The 14,997-nt window shown below is 52.9% G+C and overlaps 1 protein-coding gene across 1 annotated transcript in view; it reads left to right on the top strand.

Moving 5' to 3' along the window:
- Nucleotides 1-14,883, top strand: part of CRTC3 (CREB regulated transcription coactivator 3) — an 88,105-nt gene extending 73,222 nt beyond the window's left edge. Inside the window, 6 exon segments of the mRNA XM_037000477.2 lie at nucleotides 2,839-3,056; nucleotides 5,397-5,695; nucleotides 9,372-9,557; nucleotides 9,646-9,726; nucleotides 10,971-11,073; nucleotides 11,529-14,883. Of these exon segments, the coding sequence (XP_036856372.2) occupies nucleotides 2,839-3,056; nucleotides 5,397-5,695; nucleotides 9,372-9,557; nucleotides 9,646-9,726; nucleotides 10,971-11,073; nucleotides 11,529-11,737 (1,096 nt within the window). The 3' untranslated portion in view covers nucleotides 11,738-14,883.
- The last annotated feature ends 114 nt before the right edge of the window (nucleotides 14,884-14,997 follow it).

Genomic DNA, 14,997 nt, shown 5'->3' on the forward strand with positions numbered 1-14,997 from the left:
AGGCTGGCGTGGCTGGGGTCCCACTCGAGTCAGGTCGGCATCCCTGGGGGGTCTTGAACCAGGCCTCCGCCTTTCCCGCCCCGCCTTCGTTCCCAGCCGCCCACCCTGGACCCTTTTGTCAGGCAGAGAGCCCATCTGTGCTCCCAGCGAGCAGCTCCAGGCTCCAAGTTTACCTCCTAGTCCTTGACCTTTAACCCTGTAACGAGGTTCAGTCCATCCCGCCGTCTGAGACGGGATATCACGTTCTTCTCCCTCACCCACCAACCTGGATACCTTTCTTACTCCCCATTTCCATTTAGGCCCCCCTGTTACCGGGGCCCTGAAGCTTTCACCCCAAAGAGGGAGGCCATGGGGAATGAACGCCGGGCTCCCCTCCGGCCCTCATTCCTCTCTTCCTGGTCTAGAAGCAGGCGTCTCTCCCACTCAGGGCACCCCCTGCCCACTCCCTGGCCTTTGTCGGCACTGGCCTGTGAGGCCGCTCCCCTGCTGAGCCTTCCCTCTGTCCTCCCCACCTTTCCTGCTCTCCTAGGTCTTTGCTCTGCATTTAAATAGCTTAAGGATCCTTCACCCAAAAGTCCTTCCGTGACCCTGCATTCCCTTAGTTCCTTCCTTCCTTCTCGTTTCCAGAATTCTCAGCCACACTGTTCGAAAGAGTATTTACTCTAGAGTCTTCCTTACTAGCTTGTCCGCCCCTCAGCTCACTGTGGCCCGGCTCCCACCCACTCTGTTCCAACCAAGGCACCCCCGTGTCATGTTCTTGTATCACGTCTAAAACAATTCACGATCTTAGCCATGTCCCTGCCTGCCGCCGACTCCTCCGGGCCATCCCGTGCTGCATGGTCGGAGTCACCCTTGAGGCCTTCCTGAAACAGCCCTAGGCCCTGTCCCTGGCTCTCGGCCCCACTCTGACCTGTCTGCCTGTCTGCTCAGCGGTGCCATCCCTCACGTCTCTGCCTGCAGGCCTGCCCGCCCCCAGGCGTTAGCCCCTCTGCCTGTCCCACCCATGGGCGTGTCTTTCCCTGCTTTCGACCTTCCACTGGCTTTGTCATCAGCATGCCAGTCGCAGCTCAGGTGCTTGTCCAGCCGTCTCCCACCACCGCCCTCCCAACCAACTTCCACCTAGTGCTGTGGCTGAGTGGCTAGGGCACATTGTGCGGTTCCCCCCTGCCTGAAATGACCTTCCTGCCTGGGTCACCTGAGTTCTTCAGCCTTGGAACTCAGCTCAGCAGCCCACTCCAGAGCGGAAGCTGCCTCCGGCCTGCCAGTCCTTCCCGCCTCCTGGCTCCGGGGGTGCCCTCCCGACGGGTGTGTGTTGCCCGCAGTTAGTGCCTCACCCAAGTTCAGTGCCTCCTCCAGTCATTCTCTCCGTCCTCGCTGTCGTTCCCTCGGTCAGACCCGCAGCATGGCGGGAGCCTTCCACCCGCTCTGCCTGCCCCTCTGCTCCCTTGGGCCACCCTCCCCACCGTAATGGAAGTGGCGTTTCTGAAATGGCGTTCTCCAGCGTAAGCCTGGGCTCCCTGTCCTCTAGTCCCGGTCCAGGCTCTTCAGGACAGCACTTCCTCTCTTCCTCGCTCCCCCACCTCTTGCCCTTACACCCTGCTACTCGCCTCTCTGCTCTGCCCTGACCCTCACCTGCCAAGCTGCTTGAGGTCCGAGGAGCACGCTCGGTAAAGCCTTCCTCCGCAGCCCGTCTGACCCTGACAGCTCCTGCGTCCCGGCGTCACTTGTGCCCAGTGCTTACCCCACCGCTTATCACACCTGCCTGGGCAGCTTCCTTCCATGCTGCGGCTGCCTGCTTCACCAGCCCTCCTTGCCTGCCTGCCTGCCTGCCTGGGAACTCGGGGAGCAGTGCCCGGCAGCCCTGTGCTGAGGCTCCTCCCTAGACCCTGCATGTCCGAGGTCCACTCCCCTGAAGTCTGAGCTCTGCCGGGGGTCACAGGGGAGCACCACCTGTCCTGAGGGGCAGCCAACGGGGGTGCAGAGGGTGGCCCCAGCTTGGCCCTAGGCTGGTGCCCAGTAGGTCTGGGGTGGGCAGAGAAGGGGGGCACTGAAGACCAGGGCTGGGTTTCTATATGTTCTAGTGCAAAACTCCAAGGGTCAGGGAATTCTCAATTTGAATCTGGCCTTCCAGGCTGTTATGAAGGTGTAATTTGTCAAGACAGAAACAGACGTAGCTCCTTTAAGGGTTAGTTTATTTGATTCGTAATTTTCAGGCATGTAAACGGATGGTATGGGGGCCTCCCTTTGACTCTTGCCACCGGCCTGCGGATGTTAGGGGTGGGCCTGACCGTGAACACGTGGTGTGCTCGTTCGTCACTGCCCCACCAGCACGTAGCCCGTGCCTGGCACACAGTGACCAACCAACAGATTTTGATAAGTGAATGGTAACATCTCTTCCTCACTTTAAAGTTTGTAAAACTACAATTTAAAAATATATATCTTGGAAGGTATCTGGTTGATATAGAGATACTTTTTTTTTTTTGGTAGAAAAGATAATTTAGAAACCCAGCAAAAAGAACCATATGAATATAAAGCAGTGCCCATAATTCATCTAGTGCTTTATAATTTTCAAATTAATTTTGGATCCATAACCTAACCTGGTCTTGGAAAATAGTCCTGTGGGGATGGCATAGATGCCATCCTTAGTCCAATTTAATAGGTAAGGAAATTGCATTATAGAGAGGTCAAGCCAAGGTCACACGTTCTCAGAATGGGAGAGAGTCAGTGGACTTAGATCTTTGATACTCTCTGCTCTTATTTGATAAGGACAAAATCTTCTGTCTTATTCCCCAACAGCAAATGCATTTTAGTAAGTAATACTTGCCTTCCTTTTTTCAGTGCTATTCCACACAACGGTCAAAACATAGGCCTCTCCCCCTTTCTGGGGACCCTGAACACTGGGGGGTCACTGCCAGATCTGACCAACCTCCACTACTCGGCGCCCCTGCCAGCCTCCCTGGACGCCGGTAACCACGGCTTTGGCAGCATGGGCGTGGGGAACAGCGTGGGCAACCTCCCGGCTGCTATGACTCACCTGGGCATAAGAAGCCCTTCCGGTAAGTGTCCCCCCCTCAGTAAGGTCCATGCCCATGTCCCCTGGTGGCTTAATCCCGGGTGGCCTGTCAGCGAGTCACTGAACGACAGTGACCGCCTCCGAGTTAGAGACTGACGTGCGCGTTTGCGGGGCTCCCGGCCCTGCGGGCATGTCACTCTGGTGGTTGATTCCCGCTGGGTTTGGTGAGCTTGGGGGCAGCTCTGCTAAACCTCGTTCTTTACGGTCTTTGCTAGCCCGGGGGGTCCGGTGCCCAGAGAGTGAGATGAGTGAGATGTGCGAGTCAAGGGGACAGTGTCCCTTCCTGCTGGGTTGGTTGGACAGTGTTAGTGGCTCTTAGCAGCGTATGATGGTATTTTATGATCACATATCTCTTTCTAGATCTCTCCGTTTTCATTTTGGGTTTCAAAAGAGAATATTTTGAATTTTAGAAAGTTTATAGTGGATACAATGAAAATACTTAGACTTAGTAGGTACACATATTAAATGGAAATCTACCACAGTTCAAAACTATCGGTTCACATTTTCAGAAGTGCTTCACAATGCAGCACAGAGCTGTATTAAAGGGCTGCCCGTCATGTGATTCGGGGGTGACTGTATGAGTCTGCGTGCACTTGCTTGGTGGACCCTGACAGATGCTCTTGTCGACGTCTAGGGCAGGTGTTGATCCCTTTAATTCCCAGGATGGGGTACAACCCCACCAGTCCTAGGAATTGTGGTTTCCTTTGGAAGAGATGCTCACGATGGTCCTTCGCCTGGGGAAGTGCGGCTGGTTTCCACTCTGGGTTCAACAAGACTGTGAACACAGATCAGAATTTACCACTCAGGACGAGAGAGTCCTTGTGGGTGGCCGCCTGGCAGGTTCTCGGGTGGCTGCCCTGGTGCTGCCGTTATGCAACGTGATTTCAGGTGTAAAGAGTGGATTGTAGAGAACACCTGCATTTACTGATGTCATTTAATTATCCTGCTGCCTTCCCTGTGTGTCCTGGCAATTCTCATGAACAGGGGCATCCAAGGTCGTGGCAAAGCAGCACCGCCTACCTGCCTCAGGGTCGGGGGAGCTGCGTCCCCAGTGAGCCCTCACTCTTGACTTCAGGTGGAGCCAGGCTTCATCACTGCCGTCACCATCCTCAAAAAAGCTTGTTCTGTCCAGAACACATAAAAACCACTGTCAAGTTTTTGTAGTTTCTATGTACTCCTTAAGATGCATGGTACATGTATTTTTTCAAAAATCGTTGAACTTTCTTGCTGAGCAAGTGGGTTTTTAAAAATATCCGAATTCAGATCATTAGCTGTGATTGTTGTTTGAGTTGGCCAAATCTCCTGCCTTTTCACGGAGGGCTGAGTTGTGGGGTAACACCTTAGGGTTTTATCAGAGACATCTTGCCTACTTTTTAACAATCATTTGCCAGCCAAAATTGCGTTATTTTGTCATGTCTTCATTTCCATAACTTTTATTGAACCCTTTACTTTCTATCAGTGTGAAACAACACGCAGTTCTGTTCATTCCACCAGCTGGTACGAGATGACGGGCTGAACCTGGAAACACGGTGTTGCCTTTTGAGATGCACAACACCAGCCTTCATTCACGGAGAGAAGCCCCTCCGTGCCAGGCCCCGGCCAGGTGCCACCGGTCCAGCAGGGCACAGGACAGGGTGCCTGGCCTCGTGGAGCTTGTGCCCGAGCAGGCTGGGTCAATGCCTTTCCCAAACTCTGGTGCTCACACCAAAGTTCACTGCCCACCCCACAAATAAAGCACCCTCAAAAACTTCATTTCCCCTCAACTGAAACAGACTGTGATGAACAGGAGCCAGAAAAACAAAGAAAAGGGAACCCTGGGGCAGGAGGCATGGGAGAGGTCCCTTCCTGTGACTCCCTGGCGTGCCCGGGGTATTCGTGGGTCCCTGGAGGCGGCTCCGCAAGAGCCGTGACTCCCCGCGAAAGGATGTGCTCCAGGCAGTGCGCTGGGATGGATATTCGGGGGTTCTTAATACAACCTGTCGTACAGCCCTGGGGTCTTCACCCTGCGCTGGAGCAGAGCGCACAGAACCTTCTCCCTGTGACCCCGGCTCACCTCGTCCTGCCCTCCAGCTGTTGCCCCCGGGTCCTCATTCCTCTAAGAAGAGCTTGTTCTCCCCTCGCTGGCATCATCCCTGTCTGCCTGCGTCTTGTCCTTGCGTTGGTGCGTCTGGTATATTTTCGGTAGGAGAGTTGATAGGAGCACCTTTACATACAGGATTGTCGTCAGATACCGATAGTACGAAATTAAGTCCCTTTGGTCTTTGGAAAAGAAAAGATTTGGTCTGCAGTATGGTGAGTCACGTGTGAACCTGTTGTCTTCTAGGTCTGCAGAGTTCTCGGAGTAACCCCTCCATCCAGGCCACGCTCAATAAGACAGCACTTTCTTCCTCCCTGAACAGCCACCTGCCGACCTCCGCACCCAGCCACTCTGCCCTTCACCCTTCGCTCCGTCTGTTTTCCCTCAGCAACCCGTCTCTCCCCACCACAAACCTGGGCGGCCCCTCCCGGCGGAGGCAGCCCCCCGTCAGTCCCCTCACGCTCTCCCCCGGCCCCGAAGCACATCCAGGTTTCAGCCGACAGCTCTCCTCAACCAGCCCGCTGAACCCCTACCCTGCGTCACAGGTAAGGAACTCCCGGGGACACAGACTGAAGCTTGCGGGAACCGGTTAGGCCCACGACTCCAGGCAGTGGCCGTGAGGTCTCAGGTGAGGGCCGTCTCCCTCGCTGTGAGATCAGAGAGAGTAGAAGTGGGAATGACTCAGACTGGGAGGATGCTTTCTGATAGCAGATTCGTTGTGTTGGTTCCTCGACAGCAAACCCTGAGCGCTTTGAGTCACCAGCCAACAGAGCTGGGCCTGGGAGAGGGGCGGGTGCAGAGCGCAGGCCCTGCAGGTCTAAGACAGCGCGGGGGGACCGGGCTGGCACCGAAGCTCGCCGACTGACTGCAAGTACTTTAAGCCACAGGGGAGAGGAGAGCAAAGGGAGGCGGCTCCTGCCTTCCCGACCTGTGAGCAGGCTTCTCCTGCGTCCCTAATAATGACGGCAGATCTGAGAAACAGCGCTTCCATTGTTCTTGAAATACTGGGTATAAGAAGATCACACCTCTATAAAAGGACGCAGGGAAGTCTGTTAAGAGGCACATTGTGAAGTCACGAACCTGTTGCAGAAACGTGGGGTTCAAACATCATATTTTGACTTGTTGACTTTGTTTTTTTTCTAAGCTCAGGGTGGCTCTCCTCCCGACGGCATCAGTGAATGTATTTTTAACCTGTTGGTCACTCCATAGATACATTAAAATATCACCTACGCACCTCTTCCCCATAAATGAGTAATGATTCAGCAAAGAGGGGTTGACAGAACACAGTGGAAGGTGGCAGCGGGTCCAGCCGTGAGTCACTCCTTGCCAGTTACTAGCTACAGGGTCTTGGGAAGAGAGTGAGAGGGTATTTCATAATTGTTTTTTCCAGTGGTCCTATGTTACTGGATTGCCTTTAATTTTATTTTTCAAGATTATTTTATAGGATATGAAAATATTACTCTTGCTTCCTGGGTACCGTAGGAGACTAGGGGTAGATGGCACCCTCTTGCAGGTGCTTTCATTTTTTATTTGCTTCAGATTAAGATTAAAAAAAAAACCATTATCCATGCACACAGTTGAAAAAAATCAAATAGTTCTAAAGGGCTTTTTAAACAAAAATCAAATTGTTCTAAAGTTGTCTTGCCCTCCCCTGCCGCCCATATTTCTTACTACCTAGAGATGATGCTTTCAAGCATTTCAGCTAATCTCTCTGGTAAAACCATGTTATTTCGTGCTTATTTTGTTTTAGATTTTTAGTGTTAGGTAATAACATCCTACCATGGAAGATGAGGATTGAGTTCTCTTTCAAATGTCCCAAAACCAATCGCCCACACACCATGTTATTTCCCCTGCCTCAGTTCACAATGAGGCTTGCTATAATTCTGATCGGAGCAATACTTAGTGTTCGGTGCTTTCACAGAGTAATGCATTCAGAGTGAACCATATAGTATGCTATGAAATAACAGAATGAACATTTATTTTCTCCTGAGAATTAATAACTGCCTTATTTTTTGTTGGTCTGGCTTTCTATGTAGGTGTTACTCAATCCCAAACTCTCAGGGCTGGGCAGCTCTCCTCTTAGTTAGTACATTTAAAAACAAATCATCGCTTTACAAGAAAGAGTACATGTGACCTGGCATGACTTAAACATGTCTTTATTCCACCCACCATTTAACTGGTAATTGGCTGGAAACAGAACTCAAATTTGAAATAATTTTTTTTTGGAATTGTGAAGGTGTCAATCCATTGCCTTTTAGTTTCTAGAGTTGCTGTTGTGAAATCCAGTGGATTTAATTCTTAGATTTTGGACTAAAGCTCCTTTTTTTCCACTGGAGGTTTCTAGGATCCCCTTTCTGTCCCCAGGGTTCTAAAACTTCCATATAACATGCCTTGATAACCAAAGTCTGGATATTTGATGGGTTTCTTCCATCTAGAAACTCATGTCCTTCATTTCTGGGAAGTTTTTCTCATTTATATCGTTGATGATTGCTTCCCTTTGATTTTCTCTGTTCTCTCTGGAACTCCCTCTGTATGAATTTGGGGATCCGGTACTTTTCCTCTAACATCCTCATTTCTCTCCACTTTTTGCTCTGCTTCCTAGAAGAGGTTCTCAACTTTCTCTTCCAGTCTTTATGTTCAGTTTTTCATTTCTGCTCTTATACTTTATAAATTGCCAAGAATTCATTTTTGTTCTCAGAGTTTTCCTTTTTTATAGTATCATCATCATACTTATTCCATGTATATGGTGTCATTCTTCATCTCTCTGAGGGTTTCAGTGGTAATTTTTGCTCTGGTTTCTTTTCTTTTTTGTAATAAAAATTTTCCTAATTGCATAAGAGTAGAGAATATAATGTAATGAATCCTTCTCTACCCATCATCTAGCCGCAAAAATTATTGACATTTTTGTAGTTTTATTTCATCCATATTCCCACTTTAAAAAAATGTATTTAGAGATACATGTCGCAAATATTTTTAATACGTGTTTCTAACAGAGAAGGATTTCTTTAATAGCCTAAATATTATAATGATAGTTTTGTTTTTCATGGGTACTCCTTCCTACATGGATTTCCCTAGGTTTCTTTTCTCCGTGTGTTTGCTTTGGCCTCTGACTTTCATTCAGATGTTTTTCTCATGGTCTAGTGATGCTTGGCGCCCTGCTTGTATTTAAGAAGAGGACACAAAAAATGTGATTGGAAGCTCTACATAGATGAGTGGCCTTGTTACATGTGTTCTTCATTGTAGAATGACCTAGCTTGGCTCGGGGAACCTCTGATCGTGTAAGTTTTAGGATTCTGTTTCAGGTCAGTCAGATCCCCAAAAGACACTATTCCCACATTGCTCCTGGGCATGTGCCCGGATTCCAGCCTTGCGAGAGCTGAGTCAGAAAAGAGAGGCGGAGCCCTCAGGATTCAGTAGTGGGCTTTCTCCTGAGCCCTCTGCCCTCGTGTCGAGCGCCTCAGCTTCCTGGGCGCGGTGTGCCCCGTCCGGAGACCCCGAGCGAGGCCACCAGCGTGCAGCCCTGCAGTCTCCCAGTCGGCAGTGTGCATGGCCCAACTGCCCCTCCCGCAAACTTTGATGAGACCCCCGATTTTATTCCTGCCTGTTGCCCCCTTCCGCCCCGGTTCCTTTGGGGATCGTGTCACGTGAGTCCGACTGCCCCTTGGTTTTTCCCCACCGCCAGCCCAGCGTCTTTCTCAGCTCTGCTAAGCTGGCTGGCTACCACTTGTCCATCTGCTTTTCATTTTCCAAATTTTGTTGCCATTTTCTTCTCTCCTATTGTCTTTGTCCTCATGTTTTTTATTGTCATTTTAGTATTATTTATTATTTTCATGTTTATTGTTTAATATTGTTTTAATATTTTTGGTAGAGTTTGGGGGGGCTGCAGAGCCAGCTGCTTGTTTCAGTCTTCCATCTTTAACCAGAAGTTACGATGTTAGAGAAACAAACATGATTTTCACTGAGAAAACTAAGAGGAAACTGGTTAAATCGGCTTTTTTTTAACAACAGTAGAAATTGTCACTGAATGGGAAATGCTTTGTGGAGAAGCGAGATTTGAGACACACTTTGAAGGATCAGAAATGGGCTTCTCAGAGCATAGCACAGAGTGCGCTGGTGAAGGGGGGTTCCGGGCGTTTCCCTCGTGCTGACGGTTCCTGATGCTGAAGGACTTATTCGCAGAGACCCGGAGCTGAGCTGACCAGTGGCTTTGTTTGTTTACAGGTGGTGCCCTCAGAGCAAAGCCAGCCTTCCTTTCCACCCACAGAAGCTCAAGCCCAAGTGTCCCCGCCGCCCCCCTACCCCACAGCCCAGGAGCTGCCCCCGCCCCTCCTACAGCAGGCCCGTGCCCAGGAGCCCCAGGCAGCCTCGTCACTTCCTCAGCCAGACTTCCAGCTCCCCGCCACCCAGGTGAACCCCAGAAGGAGCCCTGGGAGGGAGGGAGTGCTTATGTTTCTGCGGGTTCCAAGCTGAACGGTCCCCTCCTTATTCCCTGAAGGGCTCATCGCTGACCAGCTTCTTCCCAGACGTGAGCTTTGACCAGCAGTCCATGAGGGTAGGCCCGTCCTTCCCCCAGCAGGTGAGTGGTCATCCAGGCCTGCCCCTTCGGAGCAGGAACTGCACCATTTAGACTGTTGCGTATGTGGAACCCCCTCAGATAGACCAGGCCCACTCCTCTGCCCTGAGTGGAAGTGTCCTCGGGGCTTAGCAGAGCCCGGCCTCTGCCTCGGCCCTGAAGTGCTGGCGCCTCGAGCGTCCCGCCTCCACAGAGGGACTGTTTGAACAAGCGGTATAAGACTTCTGAGGCCACTCTAGTCCCAGAGTTGTGGGAGGGGCCACAGCAGTCCCCAGCGTGTCCTGTTGTGGAGGCTGAGTCCCGGGGAGCGCTTAGCCTGCAGGCCAGCTGCGTGCCCTGCATGGTGTGTGGCCTGGGAGGGCCGGTCCCGGTGCGGGCAGGGCCCCTTCCCTGTGCCGCTTCCCCTGGCCGTCCCTTTGCTCTCTAGTTTCTCCCTAGCGCTGACCGTGTTTGATATCCCTAGATTTTATAGTATTGGGTCAGTATGGAGCAGAGAGAAAGGAAAGGTGAGCACTTCCCAGAGCGTCCTGAGTAGGCCATGGCAAAGCCCCCCACGTGGTGAGAGCCAGCGGTCCTTCCTCCCCATTTCCTGCAGAAGCCATTTTAGTCTAGTGAGTCAGTATATCTCCCTGAAAAATGATGGAAAGTCCTACTTTTGAGAGATTTTTTTTTTTTTAATTTTTCACATTTCAGTGATTTGGAAAATTAGTTTCTGGAGTAGCTCTGAAGATAGGCCCCACTAACTCAGCCACAGGGCTTGCCTGCCTGAGGTTCCTCCCTCTGGGTGTGAGAAGGAAAGGGTTTCACTTTCTCATTGTTCTAGAAACCAAAGAGGAAAAGAGCCACTGGTCACATCACTTCCTCGGTTAAAGGTGGAGCCTCTGAAGGCTTCCCACAGTTGGTAGTCTCCACAGGTCTCGGTGTGGCTGACGAGGGGAGGTGTCAGACACGAGAGGGGCCACAAGAATCACAACTGTTGGTGTCTCCTGGGATGGCCCAGTGGGCTGGGCAGCGTGTGACCAGGGACAAGGCACTGGCACTGTGGACCTCGGCTGCCCCTCCCCACCCAGTACCTGCCTGCCTGGCAAGAGTATCACGGATGGGTTGTCACAGCAGAGCAGTCCGGGACCCTAGCGGGAAGGGACCCTGAGACAGGGTTCGTGTCTGCTTTTGCTCTGGGAGCACATGCATTATTCACGCCTTGAGGCAGAGACGGTGCTTCACAGTGTGACCTTTGACACATCCAGGTGCCCCTGGTGCAACAAGGTCCCGGAGAGCCACAGGACCCATTTCACTTGAGACCAAACCTGTATTCCAACTGTGGGCATTTCCCCAATGCCATCCTGACAGGTGAGTGTGGCTGCCCCTCAGCGTCTTTACTGTTTTCATTTTGCCCTGTTTTTACAGATAACCCTTGTAAAATAGTTTAACAACAGCATTATGTAGAGCAAGAAATGAAAGTCCTGCAGCTCAGCTTTCCCTTTTTGAGGTGTAGGTGTCCAGCGCCACGGCCCGTGAGGCAGTGGGCAGTGGGCCTGGTGAAATGGAGCCCTTTCTGCAGTACTTAGTTTTGAGTGATTGACAGCTGTCCAAAGGGAGCAAACGTGTGGAAACTGGGAGGCATGGAACTGACCGGAAAAGCACACATTCCAGCGAGAGGCTGTGGCCTGGAGACGCCCCCAGGCCTGCTGGGAAGCTGGCAGGGACGGCGCTGTGGGGGACGGCGGCGGCAGCGCCCTCCTGGTAGCCCAGGGCCCTCGTGCTCCCTAACCTGCACTGTTTTTCCCTCCTGCCGCTCCTTCCAGAAAACTCGACTCCCAGCTTGCTCAAAGACCTCAGCAGCGCGCTGGCAGGCACGCCTGAGGCCGGCCTGAGCATGGACACCCCATTCCCCCTGGAAGAGGAGCTCCAGATCGAGCCCCTGAGCCTGGATGGGCTCAGCATGTTGAGTGGCTCCGGCATGGGCCTTCTCGACCCCGCTGTTGAAGACACGTTTCGAGCTGACCGGCTGTGAGCACAGTGGAATGGGACAGCAGCCTTTATTTCCGGAACAGCTGGGGTAGAGTGGAATAGGACGGAGCCAGCTGCGCCCTGGGCTTTAGTTATCTCGGGCTTCTGACATGGAAGGAACCGATTGCACGGCTCCCAGCTCCCAGATGAGGTCCCGTCGCACACCGTGGCTTAATGCCAGGCCGCAGAGCTACGCACCGCCGCTCGGGCCTGCAGCCCAGGTGATGGTGCTCAAGGCAGGCAGCTTTGGAGCTTCCAGTGGACTGGCCATCACTGTGGCCATTGCATCCTTTTATGGGCCGTCTAGCCAGTCGGTCAATGTGTGAGAGTAGGAAATGTCACGTAAGGGGAGGCCCCGGCAGCCGTCAGAACCACTGGTCTCGGTCAGCCCTGAATGGAGGGCCCGGAGTGGGAGGCAGTCGGGACAGGCCTCTGGGAGCTGGCCCGGCTCCACCCCGCGGCACCCCAGCACCACAGTGCCTCCTCTGGCCCCCGCCAGCCGGGCAGCCATGGCTCGCTCAGATGCCTTCATTCTAATACGAAAAAGAGTCCGAGAACAGACCTGACTTAAGCAAACTGAACGCTGATTTGTGTCCTGCCAGTTTGTAACCTCTTTTCTGCTGCTTCAGGGCACCTTTTCCTACGGACAAGAGAGAAAGGAAGACTTACTCAGTCACTGAAAGAAATTCCTGGTAATGGATGAGCCTGAAGAGAACAGCGCTTTTCCTTGGTGGCCAGGGAAGCCGGGAGGGGCAGCCATTGGCATCTCACAGACACGTGATGCCCCCCGAGGAGCTCCAGACAAGTACAGGCCCCCCACTCCGCAAGACCAGCTGGAGGGGCAGCTGGGGGTCTGAATCAGACCCGTCCGGCAGCTGGGCAGCGGAGGGACGCTGCCTCTCTGAGGAGCGTGTGTGTTCCTCTCACACCACCAGACCGCAAGCTCCGGGAGGGCAGGCCTGTGCCTTACCCAGCGATGGACCCCGCACTCAGCAAGTACTGGCGCTGAGTAGGGCCACATAGCTGCGTGCCGATGCAGCCTTGGGCGAGCGGGTGATCTGCCTTGCCGGAAGGCCGTCTCCTCTTCAGCTCTCCCTGCTCCTTGCCAGACCTTCTCAGAGCTTTAGCTTTTCTAACGCTCGTGCCTGTGGTTCAGCACGCACGTTACCATGCTGTTAACACCGGGTGACCCAATCCACAGTTAGATCGCCAGGCCATGCTCCATAGTAGATCTGCAGAGACTGTCTGCTGAGCGCCTCTGGGGCAGCTGAGCAAACAGGCCCCCCGCGTGCAGGAACCCCAGGGATCCCGGCCAGGCCTCAAAACACCTTCCCTCGCAGATCCATGTTTTCCTCCAAATTGCTTTAGAAAGGGATTCGTTCCTTGAGGTTGGAGAAGTAGTCTCCCGAAAAATGAAGGCCGAATCCTTGAAGCCGTCAGTAGTCCTCAGGACCTTACGGGACACAGCATTACCAGACTTGTCCCCACCTGTCTCCTCCTACTCAGGCCCTGACCAGAGGCCGACTGGTGGGTCGGGGGCCAGCGGCACCTCTGGGAGGGGTCTGGCCAGTGGGGTGGAATGCGGGCATGGGAAGGCAGGGTGGGGATAGCGGGGACACAAAGGAGAAAGAAAGATGCCATCCTTCTCCCGCGTAGACCTGGGAGTGTCGCCGAAGAGCACTGGATTTCTCCCACCCAAGACCCAAGGTTGTGCCGTGTGGGCACGAAGCTGTCCGTCCCCTTACAGCAGGAAGGGTCTGTCCAGGGTCCTGGGCGTCAATGTCTCCAGACCTTCCTGCCTCCCTGGTCTTCAGAGGGCCGCCTGACCTTCAGGCTGTCCAGCAAGCCCGCTGTGTACCGCTCAGCCGCCTCTGTGGGATCCAAGTGTCCCTGCTGCTCCTCAGCCCCAAATCCCGCTGTAGAATCCGGAGGTGCGCCAGAGCCCTGCTGGCTCGAGCCCTGGCTCAGGAGGGGGCGGTCAGCCTCCCCTGCGAGCCTTACTCCCAGCTCACCTCATACCCCTTTACACCTGAGAGCTCAGAGGGGGCGACTTGCTGCATAGCCACGGGGCCTTTCCTCGGCATGCACACAGCAGCCCGCGGGCCCAAAGGAGCCCACTCCCTGCGTCCTTTCCTCCGGCCAAGGCCCCGGATCTGCTCTGGCCGTTGAGACAGCATGTGGTGCTGATGCTAGGGGGATTTTTTTTTGAAGAGCAGAGGTCCCAGCATAATCCAGTGTCAGCACAGGGCCTTCCCCATGGGGGACATCAGTGTCGGGCCCCAGGCCTCATGGACGCAGCAGCCCTGCCTTACATCTGGAGGCCTGCACCACCATGGGGGCCGCCCCAGGGCGTTCTCCAGGTGACCCACCGAGGCAGAGGCTCCCAGGAAGGTGGCCTGTTTGGGGAAGTATAGTGGTGACAGTAGGTTTAGCACTGAAGTCAGTTTATCCTTAGGTCCATCAGTCCAATCTTTCCCTGTGAAAGGTTTTGGGCATTATATAACCCACCCACTTTGCTTAGCTGGCGTCAAGGACACCCACAGACAGGTGTTGCTCTGACCTTGGGCAGGTAAGTCTGCATTCATTGCTGCCTTTGCAGCAGACCCGGCTTGGTCCGTGGCAGCTGAGGGGCTGCATTCTTCAGAATAAACTAAGTCTCAATATTCAGTTTCGTCACAAGAAATCATTGACTGTACCACTCTCATTTACTAGCAGTTAAACAGCATAGAACTAAAAGCCTTTTCCATTTTTCTTTCTGTACAGTTGTGGTTTTAAGGACAGATGGTGTTAGGAGAAAATCTTTTTGATCATGTCAAGAAGCAGCTTCTCCTTTGTCCTGTTTTATTTCTCCTGAGTCTACTGTATATTACCTGAGCTGAAATGTTGTGTATTCCAGTCCATTCACGTATTTGAAGACATTTCCGATTCTGAGTTGTTGTCAGCGCTTCTGATTTATGCCCAGGTGGTTCCACTACTTCCTGATGGAAACATCACGGCAATTATCAGACTTCCTGCCAGTGTCCTAACTTCCAGGTCCCTCGTTAAACAATATTTAAAGATTGAAATTTGTACAAAGTAGCTTCCAAGTTTTATAATGCATCATTTTACACCTTTCATAATTAAAAGCAGCACAATAAGGTTGCACCTGCATTTGGTGTTTTCCTTCGGCCTCTGGTGAGATGGGGGGGAAAGCCTTTCTTGCTGCCCCCCGCGTGGCACAGACTGTGGGGGGGGGGGTTTCTGGGCCTGCCCATTGCGTGTTCT

This window comes from Manis javanica, chromosome 18 (assembly GCF_040802235.1).
Source record: "Manis javanica isolate MJ-LG chromosome 18, MJ_LKY, whole genome shotgun sequence".
Lineage (NCBI taxonomy): Eukaryota > Metazoa > Chordata > Mammalia > Pholidota > Manidae > Manis > Manis javanica.